This window comes from Scleropages formosus, chromosome 17 (assembly GCF_900964775.1).
Source record: "Scleropages formosus chromosome 17, fSclFor1.1, whole genome shotgun sequence".
Taxonomy (NCBI): Eukaryota; Metazoa; Chordata; class Actinopteri; order Osteoglossiformes; family Osteoglossidae; genus Scleropages; species Scleropages formosus.
The window spans coordinates 26,269,083-26,282,232 of record NC_041822.1 but is presented as its reverse complement, the minus strand read 5'-3'; the positions used below and the strand labels follow the sequence as shown (position 1 = coordinate 26,282,232).

The 13,150-nt window shown below is 52.8% G+C and overlaps 1 protein-coding gene across 1 annotated transcript; it reads left to right on the top strand.

Moving 5' to 3' along the window:
* The first annotated feature begins 5,414 nt into the window (after window positions 1–5,414).
* tbx16 (T-box transcription factor 16) lies at window positions 5,415–9,050 on the top strand. The gene is made up of 10 exons (XM_029259665.1): window positions 5,415–5,682; window positions 6,302–6,458; window positions 6,688–6,790; window positions 7,152–7,316; window positions 7,419–7,565; window positions 7,672–7,742; window positions 7,846–7,919; window positions 8,038–8,260; window positions 8,345–8,764; window positions 8,864–9,050. Exons 1-10 carry the CDS (start codon window positions 5,667–5,669, stop codon window positions 8,883–8,885), a joined length of 1,398 nt encoding a protein of 465 aa, XP_029115498.1. The 5' UTR covers window positions 5,415–5,666; the 3' UTR covers window positions 8,886–9,050.
* The last annotated feature ends 4,100 nt before the right edge of the window (window positions 9,051–13,150 follow it).

The following is a 13,150-nucleotide window of genomic DNA, read 5'->3' as shown; positions in this document are numbered from 1 at the left end:
AGGAGCCCAGTGCAGAGAAACAAGTAGAGGAGATACGTGGAAATGCTTGGGCAAGTCAAAAAACTCGTGTAGCAGCAGCGTTCTGATCAGCTGTAGAGGTTTGATGGCAGCAGCAGGAAGGCCACGCAGGAGAGAGCATACATGTGGACGTTCAACATATAAACAATTCTCAGTTACAGACAGATCCAGATCTCAGGGAAAACCAAATATTAGCAATAAACACACACACACACACACATTTTCAGAACCGCTTGTCCCTTACGGGGTCACGGGGAACCGGAGCCTACCCGGCAACACAGGGCGTAAGCCCGGAGGGGGAGGGGACACACCCAGGACGGGACGCCAGTCCGTCACAAGGCACCCCAAGCGGGACTCGAACAATTCAGTTGAATTAAATTCAATGTATTTTTATAGTGATCTTCTCGCACGGTGACACAGAGCACCGAACAAAGGCACAAGGCAAAGAAAACTTGACTACAGACTGGCGTAAAACGTTTATTGAAACAGAAGCATGAACCAATTTCTCAGCATTCTGCCTTCATAGGAATTGCTGTAATTTAGCTGTTTCTTAACTGAAGGAAGCACAACATAGTCAAAGCATTTACAGGAGATACAAATGACAGCCTCCCATTCAACAGGACACCCAAATCCTTGACACAATCCGGACGCTTGAAGGTAATACCATTTGTTGTAAAGATTGGCATGATTATGTCGAGAGTTTTGGCATCACCACCCACCACAAGTACCTCTGTTTTACTGGCATTTAGAGATAAATTTTTAATCCTCCATAATTTTATACTGGTAGAGCAATTAGCTAACGACACCACATGTGATGGATCATCAGGCTTGAACGATACGTAAAGCCGTGTGTCATCGACATACGAATGGAAATTCACATTGCGTTTGCGAATAATGTCACCCAGTGGTAACATATAAAGTGAGAACAGTAATGGACCCAACACAGAGCCCTGTGGCACACCGTACTGAACCGTAGTAGAGATGGAGGGGGTGCAGTCATCAGATTTTAGTACAAATTGTTCACGGTTAGCTAAATATGAGTCAAACCACCTCTTCGTCCAACTGGCTTTCCAAGTCTACTCAGTAGGACACTATGGTCTACAGTACCGAATGCAGCACTCAAGTCCAGTAACATAAGAATAGAGATCTGACCAGCATCAGAAGAGATGAGAATATCATTAACAACACGTCTGAGTGCTGTTTCAGTGCATAAATCAGACTGAAATTTTTCAAATATATTATGGTGATTAAGATATTTTACAATTTGGGAAGCTTTGCTTTTTTCTAGAATTTTGGATAAAAACGGTAGATTGGAGATAGGTCTATAATTACATGGGTTATTACAGTCCAGATCCGATTTCTTTAGGGCTCTAATAACGGCGACTTTAAAAGTGTTCGGAACCCAGACATTAAGTAACGGTGTATTAATGATATTGACTACAGGTTCTGCAAGAATGGAAAACAACAACAAATAAACAAAGGAACGTAATGAAGACCCCCGAGAGGGACGCTCTGAAAGCTTCGTTCACCAAGGATGCTGCTCGAACACAGAGCAAGAGAAGCCCGGGGGGCGGGAGGTCGGTCCTGGGTGAGAAGAGCAGCACTGAACCTGTGATTAATAACTGCCTCGTGACAATTGGTTTCGCACCTGAGCTCAGGGGGTGGGGGGGTGGTGCTTTCGGCTCTCTCCTCTCTTTATTTCCCCTCCTTGCAAACAGCCTTTTAACGTTAATGGAGGGCCGCAGCGAAGGTGCCGACGAGACGCCTGCCGTCCCTCTGAGCCGCGCCGTGGCCTCGCCGATGCCGTAAAGACGCCTTTCTGCGCTCGTCCAGGAGCCGGACGCCACTTATCGGTAGCCGATCAATACCAATACCGTGGCAGCCCACTCACGCTCGCTTCCCATAAACACCCCTCATAGCACTCCCCTGTGGGGGGTCTCGCCCCCATCGCACCAAAACAGCCACCCGGTCGCAACACGTAGGCCAACGAGCAGCTGGAGATGTGTGTGAACGCGTGTCTGTGGAATGACCCCTCGAGGAGTCTCTGCTCCATCGTTTCTTACAGAAAATCATCATCATCTGTTCCGACACTAAAATTTTCGTTTCGAACTTGTCGTTCACCGTTTCGTTTCTTTCTTTGCCTTTTGCCCTCTCTATTCAAGCAGCACCCAGAGCGGCGTCGGTCAACGGGGGGCAAACAGAGCGGACTGTGCAATGGTGAGAGCTGCTTCTCTGACTCAAGGGATGTAGCTTTAGAGAGTTTACCGCGGTACAGTAGTACCAAAATCATTGCTCAGGCCAGATGTCCGAGCAGAGCGATGGGCCCAAGGTAAAACCCCAAACCCCCCCCCGCTCAAGTGGAAAATGGACTTTGGACTCCAGTTAATGTGGGGGGTAGCGGGGACACTGTCCACTGGCACAGAACTGATGACCAACTCCAGAGGCATCAGGAAGGTTGTGGACTCTCAGCACCGGACGGAGAGAGAACTCTCCGGAGTGTGAAATAATACTCCGAATGCCTGGGAGGGGCAGCCGCTGGTGCTCGACCCCTAGAGGAGCCTCCAGTAGGTGGCGTCTTGGTTACATGTGCCATATTCAGGCTTGAAAGATGCAGTTTCAAATCCCACCTCCTGCGGTAGGTACCTTCATTAAAGTAGTAACCCTGAACGGGTACAGTAAAAATTACCCTATTCGCCAATGGATCAATTACTGCAACTGAGGAATGATTTTGGGAACTTTACTGTGTTGTGTCAAAACAGGTGTGGGGCAGCAGATCTGGGAAACTGCATAGTTTCCATAATTTTAAAAAAATAAGGTAAACAAATGGAGTGGGTTTGGTCAGGTCCTGCTCTCTGGTAGGTCTGGGGTTCGAGTCCTACTTGAGGTTACTTGTGATGGACTGGCGTCCCGTCCTGGGTGCGTCCCCTCCCCCTCCAGCCTTGTGCCCTGCGTTGCCGAGTTAAGCTCCGGTTTGCCGTGATACCGCTTAGGACGAGCGGTCTCAGAGCGCGCGCGTGTGGATTTGCAGATGGAAAATAAGGTTTGCAGCTTATCCTCCAACATCACCGATGTTAGAGGCACAAAGAACTGATATTCACAAGATCGCTACAGTGTTGGCGTCTCCACAACACGTAAGGACACTGTGCTGGTAGAGGAGCCGTGTGGCATAAATAAGCCTGATCTCCAATCGATCAGAAACTCAACACTTCATTTACCCTGGAAACAGGTGCTGCTGGAGTAAAGGGGGTAAATACACTATATTTAGAGCACCTGTGGCACCCCCAGTCTCACTGTGCCTTGTCTGGAGTGGACTCTAGACACCTGGTACATTTTTTTTTTTTTTGCCAGAGGTGTAAGAACAGTCAACTTACATGTGTGACAAAAAGAAAATGCGTTTTGTGCTTCAAAAGGACACCAGAGGGGGACACTCGCCTTTTTTAAGTGGTTGAAGGAACAGCGGTCGAGCGAACTAGTTCCCGTCGCGTTCCCAGGGCACACCCGGAGGTCCAGGTCCATTTGAAACAGGACACAAACTGGACCGAGGTGTGTTCCGTCACTCCACTTACAGTCATTTACAAAAGTTTGCCACATGCAGGAAACCATTTATTGTTACCAGCACACGTCAGGGTTGTGGTCCCTTCACGTATCGTGAAGAACGAGCGTTTTAACCCTCGTACCCCTAGAACCGAGTGGAGAAATGAGCTCTTTTTCCTACGGTTGTAGCCCAGAAGTAGAACTAAAGTGGGCAAAACGCTCCTCTTTCCACTCCGTTTGGTAGCCCGTGGAGAAGACCGCAACCACCCTTCTGTGCCAAAACACCAAGAACCACGAACTCCTCTGCCATCACCCTTTAGAAAGTCTTTCTCCGGCTGGAGACCTGGCCACACCTGGAGCTCATTCCCCTTAATGGTCTCTGTCCAGGTGTGGCTCTTGCTCACACATTTACACAGAGCTTGAGCCAGCACACTCTTTACCCTGCTCTTCTCCTGAGAAGTAGGTTCACATCTCTCCTCCTGGTTTTTCAAGACTCCACAAGTGTGTCTTTTGTGTAAACATCCGACCGCGACGCTGTTTCGCGCAACTCGGAGACCCGGGGGTTACGAACCCGAGCTCGCGACGAGGCCTTTGTTTAGCGGCGCGTACGGGCCGCGCCTCGGAGAGCAGCCCTCGGCCCTCCGTCGCCCCCCTTTCGCAAAATACGCAAGTGAATGAGGGAACGCTGCGCGTACGCATTTCTGAGAAGATCAAGGCCGCTTTGTCATCTCTTAGCAATCGGCGCTACTTTGCACGCGTGAAAACGGTGACGGGCTCCATTGCTCCAGCCAGCGACGCAGACGGGGAGCGGCGGGGGGTGACGCTTGTGGATTTCGACCCGAGGCCTTTCGCCGTTCAGCTCCCGGGCTACACGTGCTGGGAAACTTGAGCCTTTTGAGGAGCTAAGCGGTGCGAATGAGGAGCCGCCCTTAAGCGTCTATTGTTGTGCGACGCGGAGGCCCGCGTTGAATGAGCAGCCTCGCACCCGGGGCCGGGCCTCCGCCCGGCCAGGTATCTCGCTCGGGTCTCGCCCCGCTCAAAAGGGAGCTGCGGAGCGGTCGGCAGTCCCCCGGCCCGAAACGATTCTCCTCCTGGGTTCACGTGCCTCTCGCTCGTTTCCCGCCTTTCGTTAACACGAGTACAAATGCGGCGAGCGGAAAAACGTCTTCCCGCGCGGATCTTAGGATAGTCGGCGGCTGGGACGCGCCGGGAAGCGCGGCGTGTCGATCGCCGCACCTCCTGCCCCGCTGCGCTAACGCCGCTGCGCTGAGGCGGAGGCCCGACGAGCTCACGTTCACCTTCCGCGGGGCTTTTCTCACGTTGCAAGTCGACGGCCCGTAAGCGGCATCTTTAAACCAGTCGTCGAATGTTTGCTCGGCTCGGGCTTTGATGCGCTTCGCCTTTCGTCTTTTCCCACCGCAGTTGCCTTTAAACCTGCATTTTTGCTTCGGCTTGCAGTCGCTCCAAAGGTGTGCCGTCAGACCCCCGCTATTTCCGTGGCCAGTTATCGAATTGCCACCATCTATGCAGCTCGGGGCGATGTGTTTTTCGCAAGAGGTACGGAGCTAGGCGCCGTGGGCTTGGTGTGCTCAAAAAACCGTCCCTCAGCCGAAGCAGGACGGCGCGGCTTCCAAGCGTCGGCGTCTCATCCGTGTTTGCTTAGGAGTCTCTTAGCAGTTTATAAAGGAGGACTTCCTGTGTGCTCCCTTCCTGTGGGGACGGTATCAAGGCTCTGCTAAGTCTCTTTGATTTCACCTCCCATCCAATCAGGTGTGATCCAGACCCCCTCATTGTGTCACTTCAAAGGCCGAGAACGTCCTTCAGGCTCCGCCTCCGATCGACGCTCCTTAAAAGTGGCGCGATGGGCCTTCGTGGGACTTTTCCTTTCTCTAGCTGATCTAGTGGAGCTGGAGCTGCGAGCTCTCCATCGCCGACCTGCCCCCGACCTTTCGGCGAAACGTCGAGTGGGATGTACGGCGCTTGGACGCCCGGAGTCTGGAGCCGCCGAGTCTGAGGACGCTGCTCTCTGGCGGACTGTGTCGCTTGCCAACCCTTCACCGCAACTCGCGCAACTGCCGGTTCCTGCTGCCCGTGACCTGCTTTGGGTCTGAGACATGCAGCCCATTCTGGGTGAGTCTGTCTGGTGATCTGCTGGATTCTTGGGAGACAAAGATGGGGCACTACGGCAGGAGGAAGAGCTTCAGCAGATCTGATTCCTTTCCTGGATTGTTGGGCAGCAGCTGGTCCCCTCCAGACCGTGGATCTGTGCTCTTCATCATCTGAGGTCCAGGTCCTGCTGTAGAACCTTGTGCGAAGTACTGGCCTTCAGCTGCAGCAGCAGCTGAATGTTCACTTGGGTTTTTAAAAAAAAAAAAAAAAAGAAAAAATGGGGGGGATCAACATTTTCAGTCATTTTTAGGTGAAAGAAAAATTTAAGAGAAGAACCACAGTATCTGGCTGTGGCTCCTCCTTATCACTACACCGAAACTAAACCAGCTTCAGTTTGGATCTGGTTCTCATCCCATTTATTCATCTTGCTTACATCTTCTCATGTCGTTCTTTAATTTTATTTGAAATATTTATGTTTTGAATTTAGTCGGATGCTTACTTAACCTGCGTTGTCCAGGTTAACCAGAGTAAACCATCTGCTCAAGTTATGCCGATAACTTACTGAGTTAAAGGCTGTTTCTTTCACCCTCGCTCTTCTCTCATGGTAACCTGTTCGCCCCTCTCTGCACGACCCCCTCAGACCTGCAGCCCACGTTCAACATGCCCTCTTCGTCCTCCGTGACCGGCAATCCTGAATCTTATCCCCTGAGCAACGTCAGCATCACCCTGGAGAACATGGAGCTGTGGAAGTGCTTCCACGACATCGGGACAGAGATGATCATCACCAAGCCAGGCAGGTGAGTGAGGAGACCCGAGCTTTTCGTTAGCGTTTCACGTGAGCCCCGCTGTGAAGGTTTCGGCAGTTCCGTTAGTTCCCTGGTTCGCTGGCGCTGCTCTGCTTCCGCGTGCCGGTACGGACGTATGGCAACGGTGGGGGTGTTTCCGCAGGCTGTGTGCGCGAGTGGGACGGATCCCCCCTGGATACCGTGGTCCAGAGCATGAGCTGACAGTACACTTGCGTTTCAGGCGCATGTTTCCTCACTGCAAGATCTCCATCGCTGGACTGCTGCCGTACGTCAAGTACATCCTGATGGTGGACATGGTTCCTGTCGACTCCTTCAGATACAAGGTGAGGGACCTTCTCGGCTTTCCAACTTCCGTCTGCCACCCTTGGATCGTCTCGCGTCCTACACGCTGCCGGGCCGTGCGAGAACGGCGTCCGGAAGCGGCTCTCGGGGTCTGTCTCGGCGAGCTGTCCCACCTCCCGTCTCGTGGCGCTGGTAGCTGTTGCTGTCAGACATCAAAGGACGCTATCTCTTCCTGCTTCTCAATCCCCTGCTAAACTCCTCGCTGCTCCTCTCCGTGAAGGGAAGAGCGTAAGGGGTCTGTGCTCTGCCGTGGCCCACGCGTGATCAGGATGTGAGCTGCCCGCTGGGGGCGCTCTAGCTTCAGCGAGTCTCGTGGAGCTCACGGTGCTTCTCTCTCCTCAGTGGAACAAGGACAAGTGGGAAGTGGCGGGCAAAGCGGAGCCGCAGCCGCCCTGTCGCTCATACCTGCACCCCGACTCTCCGGCCCTGGGCAGCCACTGGATGAAGCAAACGGTGTCTTTCCTCAAGATGAAGCTGACCAACAACACCTTGGATCAGAATGGCCATGTGAGCATCTCCCTCCGTCCTGCTGCCTTGGGAGCGATGTGCATTTTTGAAGAGCCCGCAAGTCGCGAGTATTAAAAACAATGATGTGTCTGGCTCTCGCAGCTCATCCTGCACTCCATGCATCGGTACAACCCGCGCTTCCACGTCGTGCAGGCCGATGACCTCTTCGCCATGCGCTGGAGCGTCTTTCAGATCTTCAGCTTCCCGGAAACGACGTTCACGGCTGTTACAGCCTACCAGAACACCAAGGTGCCTACGCGTTCGTACGCAGCGATGATACGGCCCCCGCTTCATGCCTCGCAATGACCTGCCCTTCCTGCAAGGAGTAACATGTTGTTTTTCGTTTGTTTCTTAGATTACAAAGCTGAAGATTGACCACAACCCCTTTGCCAAAGGCTTCCGAGATGATGGCACCAACACCAAAAGGTACTCTGTGGTTCTGCGTACTCCGTGTGTGTGTGTGTGTGTGTGTGTGTGTTCCGTGTCGGCAGATAAGCGGAGCCTAACTTGTCCTGCTCACCCCCTGCAGACGTGTACAGAGGAATCAGGCCAAGGCGTCCAAGAATACAGCCAACAGGGACTCGGAGAATGGAAGTGATTCAGGTACGGGTCTCCGTGTCTTAGTGTGGTGCAGCGCTGCCTCCGGTTTGGGTTAGTACTGCAGCGTGCGTGTGTGTCCCCGTGAGTCCTGGACCTCACCGGTGCTGCCGTGTGTCTCCAGGCCCCTACAACCAGTCTTTTGAGGACTGTGAGGAGGAAGAGAGCCCCCGAGGAGTGCCCAAGGAGAACACGGCGGTGAAGGAGGAGCGCTACTCTCCCTGGAGGTCCCAGCAGGAGTCCGCTCAGAACCCGAGCTCTGTGTCGCCCGTGGGCTCCGAGGGCCAGGCGCCGGTCTTCAGCAACGAGCAGCTGGTTCCCGTTCCCGCTTCCTACCAGTCCTACAGGTGCGTGCGACCGCGCGGTGCGCGGCCCCGCCGCTGCGCTCTCCCGCGTTCTCTGCTGACCGGCGGCTCTCCTCTTCGTTGCAGGTCCCAGGAGTTCGCCAAGACCCCGTCTCCCCCCGGCCTGGGCAGCGGCTCGGTCAGATCCGCCTTCCAGCGCCAAGGTTCCAATGCGGCAGCCGTCCCTGAGCACAGGACCCTCAGGGCCCCGACCACGATGGCTTTGCCTTCCGCCAGCAGCTCCCACGCCGCCGTGGCCCCCCCTCCGGAACACGGCGCTTCGGCGCACGTGGCGAGGCCGAGCGCGCGGCCCCACCCTCTGTACGCCCCCTACGGATCCGAGTCGGCGCTCGGCCAGTGGAGCGGCCCGGGTCCCAGCCAGTACCCGCATCCTCCGGCGGCGGCGGCGGCCCGTCACGTGGCTGGCGAGTACAGCGGAGCCCACAGCTACACCCCTGGCAACATGGTGGACTGGGGGCAGCATCCGCTCTTCTCCTTCCCCTGCTGGTGAGTGTGTGCGTGTGTGTGAGCGCGCGTGTCATTGACGACCACACCCACTGGTTCGGTTCAGGACTCGTGCTCAGTCTGTTTCTGCTTCTTTCCCAGGAGGTCGAACCCCAGACCCTGAGGAGCGACAGTGTGCACGCCTCACCTTCCCACCCCCAGTGACACACAATACTTGTGTACATAAGCCAGGAATACCATATTTTTACTTTGTTTGTGTCTTTACTACTGAATGCTATGGGCTTTTTTTTTCTTCATAATTATCATTATAGCCAATGGATCTTTTTCCTGTAATTTTTTATTCCCTCTTTATGAGCCATGAATACTCCGGTTTACCTTTCTTGTTTAAAGCCATTCTTAGCAATGGGGTTTTTATGGATATTCTCATGTTTATGTAACAGCTGCATTTCACTCGATTTCATTCAATTCCAGTGAATTACGATGACAGTATATAGGTGCCACTAACAACTAACAATGAGTTGCTTCTCTTACTGTTTCTTGTGAGAAACATCAATAATACTGAATTCTTTTGTTACCACTATAATATTTTTAAGCCACTGTTGACAAATGTTTTGATATTATAGCTGAAAATGGTTTCTATTTTATCTATTATAATTTAACAAAAGAATTACAATTGTGTGTGTGTGTGTATATATTGGGTGAGTAAGAAGAATGTTGCTGTAAATACTTCTAATTTTAAGGGGTGGGGGGAATCCAAATTTAAATTGTCCCAGAGGTAAGAATTGAGCAAACCTTGTTTATTGGGCACCAGGCATCGTTGCCTACTATGTGTGTTCTGGAACTTTCCGGATGCCCACAAAGCAACCTGTGCCTTCTCTGCCATCCTTAGTCTCATGATTGACACTCCTAATAAAAAAATAAATAAAAAAAAAAAAGTAATGATAACGTGTGTGATTCGTTCGCTCTGGGGGGGGCACAGCCTAGTGCTGAGAGACGCTCTTCCAGGTTGCTTCCATCTGCTGCGGCTGTGTTTGTTTCGGGGGTGGTGTGTGTCCACTTCCTCGGCTGGTGACGCCAATTAGGAGGTGTGTGTGACATCCTAAGTGAGGCTCTTGCTAGTTTCCTCTTGGAGGTTGCTGTGAAACGCGAAGCTCCTTGTCGGGCGGCTCCTTGCCGGACATACAGAACCAGCTTCCCGAACGCGAGCTGCACCGTTGAGTCGTCTTGGAGGGAAGAGTCAAAGAAACGACAACATTCACCAAGACGCTTACAGCGATTTGCCGCGTTCGGTGCCGTCGAGTCCAGGCTCACTCTCGTTGACCACGTACGTGGACTTCTTCCAGAAAGTTCTGCGCTCCCCTTCCGGCCCTAGTGTTAAAGGGCCGTGTCCACCGTCACTGCAGTTGAGTCTGTCCATCTGGTCCCTGTTCGCCCTCTTGTGTGCGTCTTTTCTAGAGAATCCGACCTCTCAACGTGCCCAAAGTACAAAAAGCTCAGTCTCACGTGTGCTTCTGGTGAAAGTTGCGCTTTGATTCAACCCAACAACCACCAGCGTGTTTTCCTGCCTGTCCATGTGTTTCCTGTCCTGGTTCTATGTTGTCCATCTGTCATATCCACACCCTGGACACATTTTACCACCTATTCCAGACATTTCATGGGAGCTCTCCCAAGTGCTGGTCTTTGGCAGGGTAATTACCCTGGTTCGGGGTAAGGACTTGCATAAATGGTACTACAGCAGGAGGTGGGATTTGAACCCGTGTCCTTCGATGAAAACGCAATACCGCTAAGCCCTACGCCCCCTGGACAACGCTGTACTGCAGAGGACAGTCGTAGCGCTTTCATATCAGAGTTCTGATTCGCTGTGAAACCGCTCATCGCCGACTGTCTCTTGCTCACTTCTGAAACGGTCTGATTTCAAGCTACATGTGATGTAAAAACCTGAACCACGACAAAGTTTTGAAAGGTAAGCAAAGTGAATAATCCTGTCATTTCCCGCTTTATTTATCTATGTATCTGACACTTCTCTCCGCTGTGACTTACACCGATTTGCCCATCTAGTCATCAGATTAGCACCCTTTCACCAAGGGCCCTACAGCAGGAGGGTCTGCTTCCTGGCAGCAGAACCCCCCCACGCCCCACCCCAGGGCCCGGGGCCGAAAGGGAGAGCGGCTGACGGTGGCCCTGAAGCCTGGTCCTGCTCCCCTATTTGTACCGTTTCAATAGTTGTTCGCAGGGGGTGCGTCAAAGGGGGCAAAATAGGGCCCATTTCTGTAGCCCCCCATCGGTGCGTCTGACATGTTAATGGCCTGTTGAGGGCGGTGGCCCCCCGGGGACAAAAGCCCAAACGTACTTTTACTCCACTCAATTAATGAGCAGTTTGTAGGATGTTACTGAGCTCAGATGCCCCCCCTCCCCCCCCCCCCCAGCTCTCTGCTCTGCTTCCCACACAGCAGAGTCTCATGAAAACCTGTGTCATGGCAGAAAAGGTTTTAAGACTATACCGCGGTATTCCAGACTCATCCCTCTGGCCAGATGTCTGACCACGGCGACGGATCCAGGGTAGAATGCAGACACCCCGTTTATTGCAGCTCTTTCTGTTAGAAAACCCAGATGCCTCAGAAGCTCAGAAGTGGACTTTGGACTCTAATTACTGTGGGGGGTAGCGGGGGGCAGCGGGGAGACTGTCCACCTCCAGTGGGTGTGCTGACTGCTGGCACAGAACTGATGACCAGCTCCAGAGGCATCAGGAAGGTTGTGGACCCACATCACCAGATGGACCATCTGGAAGCTGAGGAGAGGAAAACAAAACACCTCCGAAATCAAACTGCTTTCTGGTGTCAGGAAAGTGGCATCGTGACTTTTCCTTGCTGACTCCCATCACCTGGTCTTTGCTGTAAGTGGCTGTTTTCCCATTTATGCAGCAGGGTAACTTTTACTGTATCAATTCAGGGTAAGAAAATTGGTAGAGTTACGTCTAGAGCAGTGAACTTCAGAGTCGATGGAGAGAACACAGGGGATGTGTAAGCGCACCATGGACGGACAGAGGAACAACAAGATGGATGGACGCAGCCCTTGGACGACACTGAGGATGAGAGCGCGACACAGAACTTTCTGGAAGGACTTGAGGTATGTGGTCAGCAGGAGACAGCATGGACTCAGTGGGACTCTGCAGTTAGGACAGCTCTGTCCACACCAGAGTTCAGCTGTACAAGACCGAATGTCGGCTGAAGTACTGAAGTACAGTAGAATATGCAAAATAATAACTATTTCAAAGTTTAAAGTGATTTGCCAACACAACATACAAATGATATAATTGGACTTTTTTTTTGTCTAAGGAGGGTGCGGTGGCGCAGCAGGTTTGACTGGGTCTTGCTCTCCGGCGGGTCTAGGGTTTGAATCCTGCTGGGGGTGCCTTGTGATGGACTGGTGTCCCATGCTGGGTGTGTCCCCTTCCCCTCCAGCCTTGCGCCCTGTGTTACCGGGTAAGGCTCCGGTTCGCCACGACCCTGCTCGGGACAAATGGTTTCAGACTGCGTGTGTGTGTATTTATGTATAACAGCAGTAACATCATTTCTTCTACCCTAACCCTAATGAGCACGGTCTGTCTCCGGAGGATGAACTGTGCTTTTCCCGCTACTTTCCGTCCTGACCAGGTGTTCACTGTACTTCCTCTGAGACAGCAGAGCTTCACATGGACTGCGTGTAGAAGCGGTACTCATGATGCCAGGTCTAAATGACCATGTTTTACTATTTCCAACAGGCAAGAGGCCGAAAGCAGCCCTGCTGCTATGGTGACGGCAGCGACTCGTACCGATGTGCGTTTACGGTGGAGACGAGCGTCTCGCGCCTCTTACTCGCAGGAAGGAGAAACGAGCGACTTTGACGTTCCTCAGGGCTGAAAGCTCCACGAGAGGCAGTATGCGACTGAGGAAGTGCCAGTGCAATGAACAAATGAGTAAATGAACGAGTGAGTGAATGAACGGAGGGAACTTTAAATCCCACTGGGAACTTTCAGCTCATAAATGAAATCTTCATGCCGGGAAATTAAGTCACACATTGAAGAAACTGGAGTTCCGAGCTGCGAGTGAGCAGATGGTTCCGGTGCTTCAGAAGATCCGGGCGAGAGGAAACCGGATGCCGTTCGACGGGCGGAAAGAAGACTGATGTGCACGGAGACGCGGGGGTACGAGCCGACGGTCTTCAGACGGGTTTCCCCGTGCGGGTTTAGCGGGGCTGGTGGGGGCTCGACTGCTGAATGGTGATCTGCCCATCTCATTTTAATAACTGAGCGGCTCCCCGGGTGCCTCCCGGCCTTCCCTTGTCACCCTCTTGTTAGAGGTGCTGCCGCACTCCTGCTGTGGTCTCCTGCTGGGAGTCGGTGGAGCGGCATCCTGCCGCAGCGCACGTCGCCCACCCGCCCCCGGTGCA